The 16,404-nt window shown below is 43.5% G+C and overlaps 1 protein-coding gene across 1 annotated transcript in view; it reads left to right on the forward strand.

Moving 5' to 3' along the window:
- The first annotated feature begins 10,570 nt into the window (after positions 1-10,570).
- UBP1 (upstream binding protein 1) overlaps positions 10,571-16,404 on the forward strand; it is a 49,969-nt gene continuing 44,135 nt past the window's right edge. The window contains exon 1 of the mRNA XM_054060298.1: positions 10,571-10,700. Within this exon, the coding sequence (XP_053916273.1) occupies positions 10,627-10,700 (74 nt within the window). The 5' untranslated portion in view covers positions 10,571-10,626. The remainder of the gene's footprint in view (positions 10,701-16,404) is intronic.

The raw sequence follows: 16,404 nt of genomic DNA on the forward strand, positions 1-16,404 counted from the left end.
TGAAAGATGCAGTATATATTCTGGATGAACCAAATTTTTTTATGTGTAAACAAAAGTTGGTAAGAAAGAAATGGTTATTATTGTCTACGTGGCTGAAAAATTTTGCTCCAGGTAGGGGGAGGGAGGAAGATATTTACACAAAGTTTATCCATCACTTTTGCTCTAAGCCATCCTTAAATGTTCTAAGTGTGGATATCCCATGTGTTAAAAATCTAAATGCAATGTATTTAAGTGAATATTTTAGTTCTGTTTCCAACAAAGATGAGGCTGCTATAGTGATAGAATCTGTTCATATAACATGAAGCCATTAGAATATAACTATTTGTAAGAAAATTATTTCCACTGCAGCCGGTTGTCAGATTCACTGCATTGCTTTTTGCCTTCTTTCCTGTATTATAAATGCATATTAGCTCAGTTAAATTCGAACAATGATTAGTCATGCCTTATGTTCCTGCTGGACGTGATTTCTCTAATGGATTAACACAAGGATCTGGGAGAAAAATTAGGACAATTGTAAGTTGCTGTCCTTTCAGAAAGGGTTTCTTTATGTTCTTTCTAATATGCTCTAAAGATAAGTCATTGCAATGGTTTGAATACTGAAATGTAATCCCTAAAGGTTGGGTTTGGGCTTAAAAAAGAGGAAGAAGGAAAGAGCTACATGCAGAGAGGAGAGGAAATGCATGTCTTGGATGTCGCAAACTTGGATGTTGCTTGCTTTAAAGAATTTTGAGTACCACATTATGTGCAGCTGGAGTCTCAGCTTCTGTCCAGAAGTTGGGATAGTAAATGTAAGTTGAAAGGAGAGCTGATCGTGTAAATTTTCCTGAGTTGGGTTGCTTGTTTGTGTTTGAAGATAAAGGTTGGAACAGATGGAGTTGTGTTTATTATTTGCGGTCTGAGTCCCAGAGCAATAAGAACGTTTGTACCCTGAAACAATTTCATATTCCTAGTAGTTCCTATGAATGTTTAAATGTGAGGAAATTCACAAACCTACCCATGTAAAAAGCCTGTTGCTATTGCAGGCCTGAACTGCTCACGGTTCAGTTTTCAGAGAAAGAATTAAAATTCTGAATATGATCATTGTCCCTCTGAAAACAATCACAAAAGAAAATAATCTTGAGGAGAATAAATATGTTGAATTACACTGCAGTGAGAATGATCCAGTCGGTTGCGAGGCCGGGACTTGGCAAACATTAACATATAGAACACAGTAAACATAAATATAGTGGGGATAAATGGGCAGTTTGGGAATCGGAGGATTATCTGGAGGAAAAAAAACTCATGTTTTCTCCCATTTAAAACAGTAAACAGATGAATTTTGCAGTTGCAGTCTACTTCCATGTATGATGAAAGTATATTTATTACATCTTCTAAAGAATATTTCTTACATTTTCACCCCTTCAGTTTGGAGTGAAGTCTCCTGGCTCCTTTCAGTAACTTGGGGACTATGAGGGACTAATTGTGCTAGTCTGGCAAGTGGAAAAAAAAATAATCAAACTCCATTTACTCTTTTTCTACATCATGTATATGTTTTTATGTTTAAGTATTTTTTAAGACCTTGGGGCTCCAAACTGTGCAGCTTGGATTATCCCAGTTAAAGTAGTTTCTTCATTTGTTGATAGGTAATTTCTGCCAGGACAGAATCACAACTAGATTTGTAACTTGTTGTTTAAGAGTAACTCAGAAACTTTGAAATGGTAGAATCAGAATGTTCTGATTTGGAAGGGACCCACAGGTATCCCAAGAATCCGATGCCTCTGCCTGCATGCGACAACCCCAACATTCACTCCATCTGTCTGAGGGCATTAGACAAGTGTTGCTGGAATATTGTCAGGCTTGGCACCATCACTGCTTCCCTAGGGAGCCTGATCCAGTGTTTCTCCACCCTCTGCTATATCTTTTAATCTTCTCTGTGTGAAGAACCTTTTCCCAAGAGCCAACCTAGACCTACCCGGGCACATCTTCTTGCCATTCTCTCAGGTCCTATCATTGGTCACCACAGAGAAGAGCTAAGTGTCTGCTCTTACTTTGCAAATTATTTTGAATGCTGTACAATTTCTATCAAATATAAAATTTCTCTATCTCTTGATGTATTTTAGGTAGATACAAGTGATCCTAATGAGCATGTTTTGAGGGAGTAATTTTGGAAAAGATGATGGGTAGCAAAATATGGAAAATGTATTTCTGCAGTGGAAAAAGCAATATACCTGCATATAACTCTTTGTTAACCTCTATAAACTTATACTGAAATCAGTAGCGGAGTCAGTTCTGTTAACTTTATATCAGGCTAGACTCAAAGGCAGTGCCTGTCTGTGCAGGGAAGATTTGTGCCCATAGAAACAAACATGGAGATTTAAGTTAGACAGACATGCTTAAAATTCAGCTAGACTTGTTAGTTATTCCCTCACCATCAGTTTATCTTTGTCTGTGGCAGAGCCAAGAGAGTATCTTGTGGGAGCTCCTGGCAAACACCATTGGGGAACAGTCTCAGATGGGTCCTCCTGCAGCACCCTGGGATCAGAAATTTCTGCCAGAGATGCCAGTGGAAGGAAATATCCATCCTGGGCTTTGAGGGTCTGCTTAGATCAGGGGACATACAATAACAAAAGGCACTCCTTAGCCCAGTTTGTTCAACCTGAGTGTTTGTAGTTGATGTTAAAAGGAGATGAGGAAACTGATTTCAACTTGGATTAAACAGTAGAAGTGCAGGCCTGTAGGGGAACTGGATGTGTCTGTTTCAGTTAGAATTGCAGATCGGCATGTTTTAAAATGCTTAATTATATCTGCTAATCTGAAATAATACGCTTGAAATTTAACTAATGGTATACAAGTGCAAAAAGCCTTGAATCTGGTAAAACAGTAGTTTCTGGCCTGTTCTTTTTAGTCCTTCCAGCAGAATTTAAACTGATGTGGATAAAACATTTTTATGTCATACAAAATGCCATTGTAGATGGTTGTATTTTATGTAGAGAAATCCTGAGGTGTTTTGATTTGGTTTTTGATCTTTCAGATGACAGCTGTGGCTGTGTTGGCCAACTAATCAACTGTTATACCCGGGTGAATTTGGCTGTTTTCCCTAAGGACTTCTGGGCGTCACTATTTGTGTAGCCTGTAATTGCTTAGGAAGAGAAATCTTAATTGGATGTTTTCTGATTGTTTGGAAATTGTCAGATGAAACTTAAAAACCTTACTCAGGAGCAACTGCTGGTGTTATCAGAGGCTGCCCTTTCTCAGAAGGCTGTTAATGAGCCATTGTTTCTCAAACCATGTAAGAAGGGAGGCCCTTGCCCTGTTAGGAAGTGGAAAACCACAGGGTTGTTGCAGAATATGAGGAGAAGGACATGGTATAGATGTTTTATTTAACCCTCCCTAAGTTGTAGCTCTTCTTCTTACAAACCTTAAGCATCCCGTGTGGTTTGTAATGTTTTTAGGAAGGGGAGTTTCTTGGAATACAGAATGTCTTGCCTTCTGCATTCAGAATTGAGAGGAGAACACTGATGTTGGAGGATTTTGTCCACAAAGCCGAGACAGCACAATGCTAGAAAATGTTAGACCTGGCAGAGTACCAAAGCAGCCTCAGGCCTTCAGGAAAAAGGAGCTTTATCCATTAGGAATAAGAACCGAGCTGTCTTTTCTCTACCAGAACACATAGGAAGCGTGCATTCCTGCAGCAGTTTGCAAGTCCAAATGCCGGGGGATTTTTGGTTGGGCACACAGCGAGCATAGAGTAGCAGAATAACAAACACTTGAACGTGTCCGCCTTTACAGACTGCTGAATCTTCTACAAAAAAGTAAAAGCTATCTTTTTTCACAGCCATAAAAGCTTCCTTGCTTAAGTTTTCATTGGGGTATGATGTGAGGGGTTAAATCACAATTTCCTTAGGGCAATGTTGCTGTCTGCAACTCTCTATGCCTACAAATGATCTCCATGGGACAAGTTCCTTTGCAGGCCTTGATGTCTTCCTAACTGGCAGCAGAAGAAACAGAAAGAAGCAAAGGTAAAACCTACCATGCCTCCCTCTCAAGATAGGAAGTCAGTAACGTATTTATTCCTCAGGTCATACCTCAGCTGCTTAATCACATCCTCTTAGATTCAGAGTAGGTTATGTGAGGAATATGACCACAGAAGAATAAATTACAGAGCAGCAGTGCCCCGCGAGGGAGCCTTTCAGACTGTTTTTAGAAAGAGGACAGATCCCATGAGGCAGGGAGCGTACCCTGCATTCTTCAGCAAAAGCCAAGCCTTTGTTTTCTGTAAACTGACACTGGAGGCACTGGAAGCAAATCATACTTCTTCTTTACATCATTAGCTGGTTCTCCAAGTGCCTCATACTAAGGAGAGACTGAAGGAAGTCCAAGCATGGAGTGCTACCTATTCGATGTACCTCACCAAGTGATCAGAAGGAGCTGCAGAAATATTTAGCGTGTTCAGCACTGTCGTGCATGCCATTCTGGTCAGATGCTCTGTCCTGTGCTGCCTTGTCTCTGTGCTCTTGGTATTCTAAGGGTTCTACTAGAATTTAGGGGGCCTACCAAAAATTTTCTTCATAGTTTTTCCCATTTTCCATTTCTTTTTGGAGGCAACTGGCTTTCCAAGGGTGAAAAGCTGCCTGGCAGAGAAAGACTTGGGCGTGTTGGTCGACAGCCAACTGAACATGAGCCAGCAGTGTGCCCAGGTGGCCAAGAAAGCCAACAGCATCTTGGCTTAGATCAGAAACAGCGTGCCCAGAAGGACCAGGGAAGTGATTTTCCCCCTCCACTCAGCACTGGTGAGACGGCAAATGTTTTGTGGTGAGACCACAGATGTTTTCATTCCCAAGTTACCCTGCCTTTGTAACAGCAACTGTAACTAAAGCAAAGAGTCCAAAGACCAAACAGGACACATCAAACTAGCACTACTTTCTCCTCTGTACTCTGTTTGGAGGCTGAAATATGTAGGGATTGCTCCTGCACACATATAAAACCATCTTCTGATTTTTAACTGACCTAGCATTTTAATCACAAAATCATCACTGGTCAGCAAAAAATTGCTTTAAATAACTTTCTCAGAATATATACTGAATTTACACTGTCTTATATGGTACCTGATTGAGTTTTTCCATGCGTTGTTGTCTGTAGAATAATTTTTAGTTGCTAGAAAGAAAGAACAGTGATAACAGTCTGTGTATATAAGCAGCTATAATAGCAATATTTAATGTAGTTTGCTGTAGTTCTCAGAAGAACAATCAGAAAATGGAGCAAGGATTCTGATCACTATAAAAAAAAATGGCAAATTGATGCCTTAGGAGACCTCATTATTTGGATGCCGCTTATGGAAATATCCAATAATTAAAGTTTTAAGGCACCATATGCTGAGATACTTCAGTTCAATGCAGATCCACCTGTGAGCAAAACATTAGTCTCTCCACCTTAAATGTCAGGTTGGACTCTGCGTGCCACATGCAAGCTTTGAAGCAGGAGATGTTTTAAATAAATAATGTCTTGTTGTTTGTGTATACAACCCTCCTTTGCTGAGATCTGGTTTAGTGCTTACTGGGCAGGTTCTAAAGCAAGAAACAAAACCAGACCCTTAACAATAAACAGTACAAGGTAAAAAACTCACCTTATTTGTCCCCAAACTTGCAAGATGGTGTAACTGCATACCTTTATGTCTAGAGGTTAGTCAAGGGCAGCAGGTGTGGCTGTGGGGAATATAGTGCTGCTTCACCAGGCAAAATACCAGAATTAAATGTAACCTGGGAAGTTTCTCCTGATTTACAAATGCAAGCTATCCTGTACTTGGAAGGTTTACCAATATGCTCTTTGCATCAAAGATCAGTCAAAAAGTGAGACTGTAAAGAGACAGGAAAAAAATACTGATTTTCTTTTTTTGTAGTGTTTAATTTCACTATTAATAACAGAATCATAGAATAGTTTGGGTTGGAAGGGACCTTAAAGATCATCCCATTCAAACCCCCCTGCCATGGGCAGGGACACCTCCCACTAGACCAGGCTACCCAAGGCCCCATCCAACCTGGCCTTAAACACTTCCAGGGATGGGGCATCCACAGCTTCCCTGGGCAGCCTGTGCCAGTGCCTCACCACTCTCATGGTGAAGAAATTCTTCCTTATGTCTAGTCTAAATCAGCCCCTCCTTTTTATTGCCATTGCCCCTCATCCTGTCACTACAAGCCTTTGTAAAAAGTCCCTCACAGCTTTCTTTTAGGGCCCCTTCAGGTACAGGAAGGTCACTAATACCATCTTCCCTACACATTCTAATGCTTCCTGTACAAGGAACTCAAAGCTTCTGTGAGCTGTAAGTCAAACATCTTGTCAAAACTTGGAGGGGAAAAAAGGAGAGGCAAATTTTCCTCTTCCACTGTGCTTTTGCGTGGAAGTTAGAAACTGAGATCAGAATAGCCTTCATCATTTCATCCTCCTCTACTAATAAACACTTCATCTTCTCGAGGCAGTAGCTTTTCGGATATAACCAATGACTCAGGTATTTTTAGTCTGCATAAGCTTATTACTTGAATAATCAAATAAAGGCAGGAGATGGAATGGGCACATGTGTTGGGATGCTCCTGTGTTTTTTATCATGGTCTACTCGTGTGGTCAGTAGAGTCAAAAAGTTTGTTAATGGCTGGGCAAGCTAGTGACTGGACTGCAGTCGGAGCCCCGAAGTACCTCGGCCTGATGGCTCTGCCTCACTACCCAGACTCCAAACATGCAGGGGAAACCACAGCAGTAGCCTGAGCTGCAGCTGCTTGCCTGGGCTCCCCTGGAGGGCTTGTTTTTAATGACTGCAAGTTGCCTGTCTTGACCCAAGAACAAATCTGGGACTTTGGATATTTTGTGTTGGTGCTATTAAGATTATCAAAATGAATTCTAAAAGGGCTAGTAACAAAGACTACTGCGCTAAAGATGGAAAAACAGGCATGCAGGTTTTTAGTATACATACATGGATGTAGGTTTGTATATACGTAGAATCATTAGCTTGGAAAGGACCTTTGACATCAAGTTCAACCATACCTTTTCAATACTAAATCATGTCCCCAAGCATTTAATCTACCTGCCTTTTAAACACTCCCAGGGATGCTGGCTCAGCCACCTCCCTGTGCAGCCTCTGCCAGTGCTTGATAACCCTTTCTGTGAAGAAGTTTTTCCTGATGTCTAATCTAAACTTCACCTGACGCAGCTTGAGGCCAGTTCCTCTTGTCCTATCACCTGTCATTTGGGAGAAGAGGCCAGCACCCACCTCTCTGCAACCTGCTTTCAGGTAGTTGTAGACAGTGATAAGGTCTCCCCTCAGCTTCCTCTTCTCAAGGCTAAACCACCCCAGTTCCCTCAGCTGCTCCTCATAAGACTTGTTCTCCAGACCCTTCACCAGCTTCGTTGCTCTTCTCTGGATGCGCTTCAGAGCCTCAATGTCTTTCTTGTAGTGGGGGGCCCAAAACTGAACACAGGATTCGAGGTGCAGTCTCACCAGTGCTGAGTAGAGGGGGAAAATCACTTCCCTGGTCCTGCTGGGCACGCTGTTTCTGATCCAAGCCAGGATGCTGTTGGCTTTCTTGGCCTCCTGGGCACACTGCTGGCTCATGTTCAGTTGGCTGTCGACCAACACGCCCAAGTCTTTCTCTGCCAGGCACTGTCCTCCAAGCCTGCAGCGCTGCACAGGGGCGGTTGTGTCCCATACATACATATAAATATAAAAATGCAATAGGTTACTGATTAGTCAGGGACTATATTGATTTTGCTCACACGTTCCCTCCTGGACTTACCAGAACTGTCCGTTTCGCACCTGCATTTTGACAACCTAGCAGCTGTCAGGAGCAACAGGCTACTTTGCGGGGAGAGGGAAGTGCCAGATAATCCGAAGCCTGTGCTCTGTGGGATATGCACAGAGGTGGGAGCCATTCTGCCCTAGGGACTGAAAGCTCTTCAAACTAAGGGGAATCTGGTTTTACTCTTTCCAGTTAAATAGAAATGCACATCACAGAACAAAACACATCTCTACTCTGTGTGGGGTAAGTTCCTGCCAGCCTCGAGGAAAGGTTGTGAAGGTGGTTTGCGGGAAGTGTAGTCCTTTTCTTGATATCAGCTGTGGCAAAGGGAAACGAGGCTTCTAAATACACACAGAATCACAGAATCACCAGGTTGGAAAGGACCCACTGGATCATCGAGTCCAACCATCCCTCACACTCCCTAAACCATGTCCCTAATACGAGGCACTGCACACCTTTAACACCTTTGCCTAAGCTATGTCTGGAGACAGTGATTTTGGTTTACAACTTGCCAGTCGATGGAGCAAACTGGATAGCGGGGTACGTGTTCTTTTTCTACAGTCACTGAAATAAAGCATTAAAAACCTGCAGCAGTGATCACTGGGACGGAGGCAGCCCTTCACATCTGCTAGGAGCGTGCTTAGCAAGAGTGTGCCGACTGAACATAAGCCAGCAGTGTGCCCAGGTGGCCAAGAAGGCCAATGGCATCTTGGCTTGTATCAGAAATGGCGTGGCCAGCAGGAGCAGGGAAGTGATTCTGCCCCTGTACTCGGGACTGGCGAGGCTGCACCTTGAATACAGTGTTTAGCTTTGGGCCCCTCACTACAAGAAAGACATTGAGCTCCTGGAGTGTGTCCACAGAAGAGCAACAAAGCTGGTGAAGGGGCTGGAGAACAAGTCTTACGAGGAGCAGCTGAGGGAGCTGAGGTTGCTTAGCCTTGAGAAGAGGAGGCTGAGGGGAGACCTTATCACTGTCTACAACTGCCTGAAAGGAGGTTGCAGAGAGGTGTGTGTTTGTCTCCTCTCCCAAGAGACAGGCGATAGGAAGAGAGGGAATGGCCTCAAGACGTGCCGGGGATGTTCAGATTAGACATTAGGAAAAACTTCCTCACAGAAAGCGTCATTGGGCACTGGCACAGGCTGCACAGGGAGGTGGTTGAGTCACTGTCCTTGGAGTTATTTAAAAGACAGGCGGATGAGGTACTTAAGGATATGGTTTAGTGGCAGATCGTGTATGGTTGGACTTGGTGATTTCAGAGGTCCTTTCCAACCTGCTGATTCTATGATACAGAGCTATAAGTGGAAAAAACCCCAACCTTGAAAAGGCTCCTCCAGCTCTCATCCTTGCTGGGGCAAAGAACAATTTGTGTATGCAAGCAGGTCTGCGTGGTGACAGCCCTCCTTGAGGCACCCAGGTGCCTCTTGGAAGAGAATAGCCTCTTAGAATCCCTCAGCCAGCAGCCCCAATTCTTGTATGCTTTTCTGGATGGTGTCACATGTGGGTGTTTCTTTATATTCCCATATTGACAGTTCCTCTTCTATTATTATTCTGGCCTTTTCTTTTTGTTTATGCTGTTTGATGTTGAGCAAGAACAGTAAGCTTAAGGCAAACTACTGCTTGCCGTGAAAAAAAAACAACCAACAACATTGTTAATTTGAATTCTTTTTGATTGCTGCCTATTACCGTCACTCTAATAAGACATCATTCCTTTTTGTTTTCCATATGCTTGTGCTTTGATATTCTGTTTTTCGTAGCCTGAGTGTTGTCACACTATTGCAATGCTTTTTAAAAGTGTCTTTTTATAGAATGAACAGCAAGGAACAAGCAATGCCTGCTTGGGGGGGGGGGGGCGTGGGTGGTATTTTAAAAACAAAACCAAAGCAAAGCCAATATAACCCAGCAAACTGCTACTGCCTGTCAGTAGTTCTCCCCTTTTTTACGCAATACGGATGCCCTCTGCAGGTAACTATTTTCCGATGAGGTTTTTGGATGTGTGCCCCCTTTTATTTTTCAGTGTCAAGGTGCTACTGGGATCAACCAAGCAAACGGCATTGAGACAGTGGTGCACCAAGCACCTGTTTTGCATCCAAATACGATTTTTTTCTCTAAACTATGTGTGTGAGGGAGGAGTATTGCAGTAAATATTTTCCATGCAATTTGACAGTCTTTTCATTGGAGGGGGTAGGGGTGTAATATCTTTTTTTAACGGCAAGAAGGTAACTATAAATCTCTACTCTGTCGTAGCCTGCCACTTGAACTCCTACAGAAGGTACAGGCAAGAGGGATACAGCCTAAACACTACTGGGAAGGCATCTTGCTTGCCTTAAAAAGAGAGCATTGTATACTCCACCTTTCTTCTTTTTCCTCTTCAGTCAGCCATGCCTGTGCAGGTTATAGCGTTCAGGTACTGAGCACACTACATAAAGAGGGAGCTGTATGCCTCTCTGAGGCAGAAGGGATATGAAATTGCTCTTTCCCCTGGCTCTGTAACAGGCAGTTCTGCTCAGTGATGCTTCAACAGTGTGGAGGGAGGGGAGGAGATCAAGGGGCGATGCTGGTGAGGTCTGGTCTGCACTTCATGCCACATCAGCTGGGAATAACTCCTTGCAGCTAGGCAGCAGCTGACAGTGCAGCCAGGCTGGTGAGCAGGAGAGTAGGTGAGGACCAGCCAAAACTTCAGTTACCTGCCTCTCCTGGAAGGAGTGACACCAGCAAACTTGCTGGTAGCAACCAAATATAAAGGTGTGAGAGGAACCCAACTCCCACTTTATTCTCAATGTGTGCATTTGTTTTCTCTTTCTTCTTTCCCATCACTGCAGTGACCACCTCTTAGCTGAGCACAACGCTTCAACTCATTCCAAAATGCTCTTCTGGCACAGTCAGCCTGAACATTATCACCATCACCAGTATCCTACCAGTAACAGCAGCTACCTGCGGTAAGAAAACAACCGGGGCAGGTTTAAATAATAATAATAGTTATAATGCAATGACACACAAGAACGCAGACTGCAGAGCCTTTGCTAATCCACAAGTTCAAGCTGTCAAATAGAGCTGGTGATCGCAGACCCTTTGACGGTTTGATAAGTACAGTCCCCACAGTGGAGATTTACTTTATGATAGCTCTGCGATTTTTGCAAGCCGTGCCACCGTGGGGGTGTGTCAGTAACGGTGACTGATGGCAATGTTTTATTGCCTCAGATGATACTCACAGACGTGTTAATTTTTTGTTTCTTTTTCAAATAACATTCGCGGTCTGTAGATAAAGCTCTGTTTCTATGAAGCAATACAGCCTTATAAATACCTTGATGTTTCACGTTTGCTTTGATTATCTGCTAAAGCTCTGCTGTCCTGCAGGATCAGGACTATGGGCTGCTTGTTGTATCAGTCCAGGTACACTGGCTAAATGCTTTGCATTGGAATTCTGATGCAATATATAGCTTTCTGCATCAGCACACTCCTGTGAGATACAAACTGGCTTTACCTCTATTACTGATTTATTATTTGTACATGGTATTCAATTTTTTCCTACAATTAAAAATCATTATGCTTTGGCAAGAGCTAAGCTCGTAGATTCCAGATAATCTCGATCTTAACTGAATTTCAATTCATAACGTGGTTTGCTCTCTGCATTAAACTTTAGCTTATGACTTTTTGGCAAAATACAGTGTATGTAAGCGTGATAGTGTTTAATCACCTACCTTGATATGGCTTTTCTGTATGTTGCTAGTCTCACATCAATTACTGTATTGCAACTTTACTTCTCTTGTAGATTTGTTGAATAGTATGTTTGAGTAGCCATGTGTTAAGTTTTACATTTAAAAAAAGCAAAGCAACTGAGTCTATATTTGAGTTCCAAAGTATGAAACTGCAGTGGAGTTTTATAAAATTAATCCCGTTCAATACAGAGGTCAGAGTGATTTGAAGTTCAGATTGGCTAATGCAAGCAGGTAGCAAACACAGGGCTGTTTCCGTCCGCTGGTGCAGTAAGTCAGAAATGAAGAACAGGTTTTGAAGTTCCCCGATGCAATACTATTTACATGTGATGTGTGTGGTTTCCGGGGCAAAAGGAACCAAACACCAAGGCAAAGTAAGGATGTCCATCCTTCCTCAGCCTCTGTTCAACCTTGAGGAGCTGTGTCCCCTCCCAGCTTTTCTCAGGAGTATGCTCTCTCAGGACCTGTTTTCACCATCTCCTTGTCTTTCTTCATTACCCCCACGTATTTGCTTCTGTTTCCCCACCCTTACCCACAAATCTGCCATTCGAGTCCCTCTGAAGTTACTCTTCCAACACACTTTTGAGCACCTTCATTTAGGTCCGGATGGCAGCATGCATCCGTGTTTTGGCATTGAAATACAATGCAGGGGAGACACTTTCATAAATACAGAGCTGTGTATAGGAGCCAACAAGATCAGCCCTTAAGGCCGATTACCACAAGCAGAAAGCACACAAACCAGTTCAGGTACTAGAATCATAGAATGGTTTGGGTTGGAAGGGAACTTAAAGATCATCTAATTCCACTCCTCCTGCCATGGGCAGGGACACTTCCCACCAGACGAGGCTGCCCAAGGCCCCATCCAACCTGGCCTTGAACACCTCCAGGGATGGGGTAGCCACAACTTCCTTGGGTGACCTGTGCCAGTGCTGCACCACCCTCAGCGTGAAGAATTCCTTCAAAATGTCTAATCTAACTAGGTTTCAGTCCTGGTATAATCATCAAACCGCTGGCTCTGTCCCCAGTGCTTCATCCATAGGGAAGCACCACACTTCACTCCCATATCTGGACATCAGTAATAGGAACAGCAATCGACTTCTAGGGAGGATATCAGCCAGCATTAGTGAAGAGCAGATGGAGAAAGGAGTGTCTCAGAAGCCCTTCTCCCTCATTCTGGTAAAACTATATTTGGAACATATTTATGCAGATATGTTTGCAAATTTGGGCTCTCACTGCATGTGTTTGCTCTGTTACATCCAGTCTCCGATTCCAGTAGGTGGGGCTGGTGACAGAGGTGTGCAGAAAGGGAATGGCAGGGCCATGAAGGCGCATCATCTCTGCTAAGTTAGGCTGGTGGATTTGGCCTGCTCAGAGGGTGAGAGAAGAAACTTGAGATCTCAAAATGCTTAACTCCTGTTTTAGATAATTCCAACAGGCGGCCAGAAAGTATTGAATGCTTTTCATGTAGGCAAGGCTTGGGAGAGAGCCAGAAGGAAAGAAGTATCATTCTGTAAAGCATACAGAGTCTTCTCTGTACTGTAGCCTCTGCTCTCAGCCTTACCAATAAGCAAACATTTACAATTTAGGCACAAATTCGTAGAATCATAGAATAGCTTGAGTTGGAAGAGACCTTAAAGATCATCCAATTCCAACCCCCTGCCATGGGCAGGGACACCTCCCACTAGATCAGGCTGCCCAAGGTCCCATCCAGCCTGGCCTTGAACGCCTCCAGGGATGGGGCAGCCACAACTTCCCTGGGCATTCTGCAATTCTGTAGTCTTATTCTCAAAAGAGGCTGATGTGCCCAACTTGTGGGACTCTGCATGGGGTTTACAGTGTCTATATTGCAGAATAGCAATTTTACTAGGAAAATAACATAAAAATATATACCATATGTGCATAGAATGTGGATTTTCAGTGGTTCCTATTTGGAGCCCACTCTAGTTTTCTGCAGAATAGAGATAGCATCAAAAGTAAGACAGTTTTTCCACTCAAGACTGTTGCTCATAGATAAGAACAACTTTACCATTGCAACAGAAATTGGTATTCTTTCTTTGCTTAGTCTTTAAGATAGCTTGAACTTGGCTCTACTCACCCTGAGTATAAGGCAAATTTTTAAGTTTAGCAACAAATCATCCTGAAAGTTACATTATGAGAAGACTTAACAGAACAAATAGGATTAAAAATTAAAAAAGCTAAGAGAGCTTCTACAGTTCATATGAAAATATGCAGGAAGTCAACTGTAGGCATTAAAACAGTCACAAGGCTTGTTTAAAAACTGAAAAATAGGATAGAAAAATTTTTGTTTTCATGATTTCTGTTTGTAATCGCTACCTGTCTAAACATATTTTTAAACTCTTTTGGCAAAAGTTGAGAAAACTGCAACATAATCACAAAAGTGGAGATATGAGTACCTGAGCTGATTTGGAGTGGGGCTACGACTCCATACACTGGAGCTGGCTCCATCTGGCTGGAAAGCAGCATTGGTATGCACTGCTGATCCTCAACAGAGGACCTGAGAACAGGATTGATATTACCTGCCCCAAAGAAAGCAAACGCATCACAGGCCAGTATATTTGAAACAACAAAAAAACAAGTAAACGCGACAAACCTCTGCAGAAAACTTGTCCTAAATTAGCCAAGGACACAAATAAAAGCTAGAGAAAAATATATGCACCATAATATTTGGGAGATGTTGTGATTAGAGGTAGTCTTGGGCTTAGCGACCATGAAATGATGAGTTCTGTATTCATGGGTGAAATAAGAAGGGAGGTCAGCAAAACTACTACTATGGAGTTCTGCAAGGCAGACTTTAGCGTGTTTAGGACACTGGTTGAGAGAGTCCCTTGGGAAACAGTCCTGAAAGGCAAAGGAGGGCAGGAAGGCTGGGCATTCTTCAAGAAGTAAGTCTTCCAAGGGCAGGAGGAGGCTGTCTGCATGCACCACAGGATGAACCAGTGGGGAAGACACTGGCCTGGCTGAAGAGAGAGCTTTTGATGGGATTCTGGAAAAAAAAAGGAAAGATTACCTCTTTCGGAAGAAAGGGCAGGCAACTCAGTAAGAGTACAGGGATCTCATTAGGTAACACAAGGAGAAAATTAGAAAAGCCCAAGTGCTCGATCTGGCCTCTGTTGTAAGAGGCAACAAAAAACGTTTGACAAATATGTTAAAAACGAGAAGAGAGAGAAGGAGAATCTCTGTCCTTTAGTGGAGATGAACATTGTTACTGAGGATGAGGAGAAGTCTGAGGTGCTTACTGCCTCTTTGTCTCAGTCTTTAATAGTCAGAGCAGTTATCCTCAGGCTGTTCAGTCCTGAGCTGGAAGACAGGGATGGGGAGCAGAAGAAATCCCCCACAATGCTGAAGGAAGCAGTTACTGACCTGCTGTGTCGCCTGGACACTCACAAGTCTATGGGACCAGGTGGGATGCACCCAAGAGTACTGAGGGAGCTTGCCAAGCCACTCTCCATTATTTATCAGCAGTTCTGATTAACAGGGGAAGTCAAGATGACTGAAGGCTTGCCAATGTGACACTCATCTACAAGAGGGTCTGGAAGGAGGACCTGGAAAACTGCAGGCCTGTCAGCCTGACCTTGGTACTGGGGAAGATTATGGAGCAGTTCATCTTGGGTGAGCTCAGCAGGCAAGTGCAGGTCAACCAGGGGATCAGGCCCAGCCAGCATGAAGGGCAGGTCCTCCTTGACCAACCTGATCTCCTTCTATGACCAAGTGACCTGCCTAGTGGATGAGGGAAAGGCTGTGAGTGTTATTTACAATGTTTATCACAGCATTCTCCTGAAGAAACTGGCAGATCATGGCTTGGATGGGTATACTCTTTGCTAGGTAAAAAACTGTCTGGAAGGCCAAGCCCAGAGAGTTGTGGTGAATGGAGTTATATCCAGTTGGTGGCCCATGACAAGTGGTGTTCCCTGGGGCTCAGTATTGGGGCCAGTCTTCTTTAATATCTTCAATTATCTGGATGAGGGGATTGAGCACACCCTCAGTAAGTTTGCAGATAACACCAAACTGGGTGGGAGCATCAATCTGCTTGAGGGCAGGAAGATTCTACAGAGGCATCTGGACAGGCTGGATCTATGGGGCAAGGTCAGTTATACGAGGTTTAACAACGCCAAGTGATGGATCCTGCATTTGGGTCACAACAATCCATGCAGCGCTACAGGTTTGGGAAAGAGTGGCTGTAAAGCTGCCTGGCAGAGAAAGACCTGGGGGTGTTGGTCAACAGCTGACTGAACAGGAGCCAGCAATGTGCCCAGGTGATCAAGAAGGCCAATGACATCCTGGCTTGTATTGGAAACAGTGTGGCCAGCAGGGAACTGCTTGTGCCCCTGTACTCAGCACTCATAAGGCCGCACCTTGAATACTGTGTTCAGTTTTGGGTCTCTCAGTACAAGAAAGATATTTTGCTGCTGGAGCATGTCCAGAGAATAGCAGTGAAGCTGGTGAAGGGGCTGGAGTACAAGTCTTATAGGGAGCGGTTGAAGGAACTGGGGTTGCTTAGTCTGGAGAAGAGCAGCCTGACAGGAGACCTTATTGCTCTACAAGTACCTGAAAGGAGGCTGCAGCAAGGTGAGTGTTGGTCTCTTCTTCTAGGTGACAAGTGATAGGACAAAAGCGAATGGTCTCAAGTTCTGTCAAGGAATGTTCAGATTAGATATTAGGAAAAAAATTCTTTATTGAAAGTGGCGAACATTGGAACAGGCTGCCCAGGGAAGTAATGGAGTTGCCATCCTTGGAGGTGTTCAAAAACCGTGCAGATGTGGCACTCAGGGACATGGTTTAGTAGGCGTGATGGTGTTGGGCTGACTGTTGGACTGGATGATCTCAGAGGTCTTTCCCAACCTTAATGATTCTATGATTCTATCTGTAATTTAATAGAAAAATACATTTTTTGTCCTAAAATAGCTGA

Source organism: Cuculus canorus, chromosome 2 (genome assembly GCF_017976375.1).
Source record: "Cuculus canorus isolate bCucCan1 chromosome 2, bCucCan1.pri, whole genome shotgun sequence".
Taxonomy (NCBI): domain Eukaryota; kingdom Metazoa; phylum Chordata; class Aves; order Cuculiformes; family Cuculidae; genus Cuculus; species Cuculus canorus.